We start from the raw sequence: 3,864 nt of genomic DNA, 5'->3' as shown, positions 1-3,864 counted from the left end.
TTACAAAGAACAAGTCCACAGGCTGGTTTAAACTGCCAGCAATGTTAGGAATGTTTATGTTGGGAATATTAGGGACAATTTATTCACCGATTGATGATCTCATTTAAGGCTCAAGATCCTGAGATGTCTTAAGATCCTCCATGTTCCTTCAGTAAAGCAATCCTTCCTAATCAGCCCCAGCTGTTTGGTTCTTTTCTTATGGAGCTAAACAAGCAACATTATGCTCAGACCCAGCTGGGTGACTACCAGCTTAGCCAATGACTCAGAGTGTAACACACAAAGATCAGTATGCATTTAAATTTGCCATGGCAACAAATAGTCCGCCAGTGGTAATTACATAAATTGTCATGGAGACAGGGCAAAAAAAGCAGAATGAATCCACAGGTCTTTGGGGAGTAAGACCATCTCTAAAATTCCTGGCACATTGGCTCTGGAGACATGAGAGAAGAGACCATATCATCGGTCTCTGATCCCCATTCTAAAAGCATGCTCCTGGCCAGAGAGCTAGACTAAGGCTCCTACACTCTGTAGCTGTGAGATAATTATAAATATATCTCAGCTGTAGTGTTGCTTAAGGGGAGAAGACAAAGGAGATATCTACTTTCATAACATGAGGCTATGTAAGACAAAGATTTTGGACAAGCTATTTTCTTGCTCTGTCTGGCATCAAACTCAATGACCTGTTGATAGAGGAGGAATGCCCTCATGATCACAGATGACACCTATTTGCCACTTCTTTATTATTGTCCCTTGTTAATAGCACAAATTTCAATCTCAGTTTCTCTTACTGGTATTATTTCTTAAATGTATATGCTTCCTGACTCTGGGCAGTTCCACATGTATGCCATAGACTCATATTCTCAGGATGAGATCCTGTATCTAGCAGCAGCATTTATTAGGAATGATAGCACAGTATTCACTAGTTATAGTATTTATAAGCAACAGCCACATAATTTAAATAGTCCTTTATTTTCATCTCTTTTTCTCCAGGTTCCGGTGTATCTGCAGATGCTAAGCTTTAGTAATATAGCTGATGTGCAGAATGAGTGAAGGAAAGATGGCAAGGGGAATGGCTGATGAGAGTTTTAGTTCCTTACTGGTTTCAATTATCTGTATGAGAAAATGTAAGCATGGTATGTATCTGAGACCTTCTTTACATTTATGTATGTAAAAAAAAACATGCCTTTTAGAATGGAAAGGTTTTATCTCTAACCATCAATAGTGTACATAACTGTATGTTAGTCTATTAAAGTTTTCTTGTACTTGAAAGGGATTTTAACAAATTCCTGATGCAGGCTTTTCTAGTCCAGTGCTTCCTGATGTGTGTTAATTACAATGCCTTTACACTTAGTCACAGGCAAGTGAGCTGATAGCTCTGAGCGTGATTCCCCTGTTCATACCCATTTCCAGAAGTAATGATAAGACAGACTCAGAAGCTGTGTAGTCAAAAACAGCATGTTGTTGAGGAGATGCCCCTTGAACCCTCATCTCTGCTCAGCCTGTCTCAGCTGTCTGGCTCATCCCCTTGGTCAGAAACAGTGGCGATGGACAATGAAAGGTCCCTTCTCATCGTAGGCCTGTCGATTGATCCACACATTTTGGAAAGCATTGAGTGAAGCTACAATTGAGCCACCCAGCCAGGCGGAGTAGCTGCGGTTGGGAGAAGCTAAGATGCCCACTTTGCTCTCAGGCTCCATGTTTTGCAGTTCCTTCTTAATTCGTTCAGAGAAGCCACGGAGCATGGTGGTGCCACCAGCCAGTAGGACATTGGAAAGCAGATCTGCCTGTCTTTCTGGCTTACATTTATTGACACTGTTTAGTGCTTGGACATGAAGTCCGACTTCTGGGTAGCCTAGCATGGTAGGATTGAAGAGAACTTCTGGACAGCGAAAGCGTTCACTGCCAATGGAAATGACCTGTCTGTCAGGAAGAGTGTAGTCCATGAGATATTTTTTCTCATCTGCATTTAGCTCAGCCTCATACTCTTCAGGGATGTAACAGCACTTCTCCTTGATCTGGCACACCACTTCCATTTCTTCCTTTTGAAAAGGGTTCCCAGATTCTCCCATAATCTTGGCCAAATACTCTGTCAGAGCATTGCCTGCTATGTCCAGGCGATAGGTGGCATGTGGCAAGATATATCCATCATGGACAGGAGCAGTGTAAGAAGTTCCATAGCCAGAACCAATCACCAGCCCACCAGTGCGTCCATATGAATAAACAGACAAAAGTGACTGATGAGCAACAAACATGGCTGGAACGTCAAAGTTCTCAAACAACAGTTCAGCCATCTTTTCACGGTTGGTAGTTGGAGACATAGGAGCATCTGTAACCAGCACAGCCAGCTCTTCAGGGCATACACTGAGTTCAGTGTAAAATATATGGTGCCACAGCATCTCTAGAGCATCCCAATCAGTGACCACACCATGAGTCATTACTAAATGTGTGCTCACCTCTGCACGCCGTTGTGGAATGTTCTTTCCAATGTAGTACAATGGACTTTCCTTCGTCCTGAACCTGGGTACCCCCACAATACTTGGCACAATGGATCTTGGCTTTTCATCTCCAGCAAGACCACTCTTGGTATAGCCAGTACCTGTATCGATCACAACAGCAGCATAGTCCTTGTACTTATGTGATGGGCTTGATTTGGAAGTTGAGGCAGCAGTCCTTGAGCCAGCCCTGTGTCCTGCAGGACCAGGGCTACCAGCTTTTTTGTGGTGGCTCATTGTAATGGGACTTTTTATATTCTCACCATACCAAGATATGACCAAACTCCTAGATATCTGTCCTGCAGCCTCAAAGTGATGGAAGAAATCCTATCAGTACAGAATATAGGAATTCAGTTGTCATAGAGATGTCCTAGCTCATGGATAGGTCAGAGTGAGATCATAATAGTAGAGGATAAATTCTAAGACAGGTATGGAAGTGAAATGGAAAAGTTTCCCACAAAGATGTTGTCATAAAGACATATCCATTGAAAACATATAAAATGATTAGGGACTGATCATCCCGGAGAAAATTTATCTAGTTGCTAAGAGTTGGCAATGAATTGATGGCATGTATTCAATATGTTTTTAATTGAAGTGACTATAAAAAAGGTAAAGGTAAAAGTTCCCCTTGCACATATGTGCTAGTCGTTCCCGGCTCTAGGGGGCGGGGCTAATCTCCGTTTCAAAGCTGAAGAGCCAGCGCTGTCCGAAGACGTTTCAGAGGTCATGTGGCCGGCATGCCTAAATGCCAAAGGTGCAAGGAACGCTTTTACATTCCCACAAAAAGTGGTCCATATTTTTCTATTTGCATTTTTTATGTGCTTTCGAACTGCTAGGTTGGCAGAATCTGGGACAAGTAACAGGAGCTCACCCCATTACGTGGCACTAGGGATTTGAACCGATGAACTTCTGACCTTTCGATCGACAAGCTCAGCATCTTAGCCACTGAGCCACCACATCCCTTGAAGTGTCTATACTGGCCACCAAATAACGATCAGGCCAAGTTCCTAGGTTTGGGTCATCACATGTTAGCCCTAGATAGATCCTATTCCCTGTAAAAGACCCAGTGATTCCCTGCGATAACCAGGAGTAATCCTGTTACCTATCTGGTACCTATTGCGGATGGCCCTTCTCTATGATGACATCTCCCCTATGGAATGCTCTCTCCTCTGACTTTCAGGAGCCACTAAAGAGAAAACCTTGTAGGCATCTTTTGAAGGCTATCTCATTACCCAGGCTTTTCCAGTATGGGGTGCTTCCACTCCACTTTTTCAATATATTTTTAATTGGCTATTGTTTTATATTTATATAATATATTTGTCAGCGTTCCATAAAGCCCCCTCCTGCAGAAAAGACTCCGAAGCAAACATCT

The 3,864-nt window shown here is 42.8% G+C and overlaps 1 protein-coding gene across 1 annotated transcript; it reads right to left on the bottom strand.

The window, feature by feature from the left end:
* Positions 1–1,529: 1,529 nt before the first annotated feature.
* Positions 1,530–2,729, bottom strand: LOC131190507 (actin-3-like). The gene has a single exon (XM_058167842.1). The coding sequence runs from the start codon at positions 2,727–2,729 to the stop codon at positions 1,530–1,532; it is 1,200 nt and encodes a 399-aa protein (XP_058023825.1).
* Between the last annotated feature and the right edge of the window lie 1,135 nt (positions 2,730–3,864).

This window comes from Ahaetulla prasina, chromosome 2, assembly GCF_028640845.1.
Source record: "Ahaetulla prasina isolate Xishuangbanna chromosome 2, ASM2864084v1, whole genome shotgun sequence".
Lineage (NCBI taxonomy): Eukaryota > Metazoa > Chordata > Lepidosauria > Squamata > Colubridae > Ahaetulla > Ahaetulla prasina.
The sequence above is the reverse complement of the archived record's forward strand: the minus strand, read 5'-3'. Positions and strand labels throughout refer to the sequence as shown.

Coding starts and splice junctions, on each gene's coding strand:
- LOC131190507 (XM_058167842.1), bottom strand. CDS start 2,729: ATGAGCCACCACAAAAAAGCTGGTAGCCCTGGTCCTGCAGGACACAGG.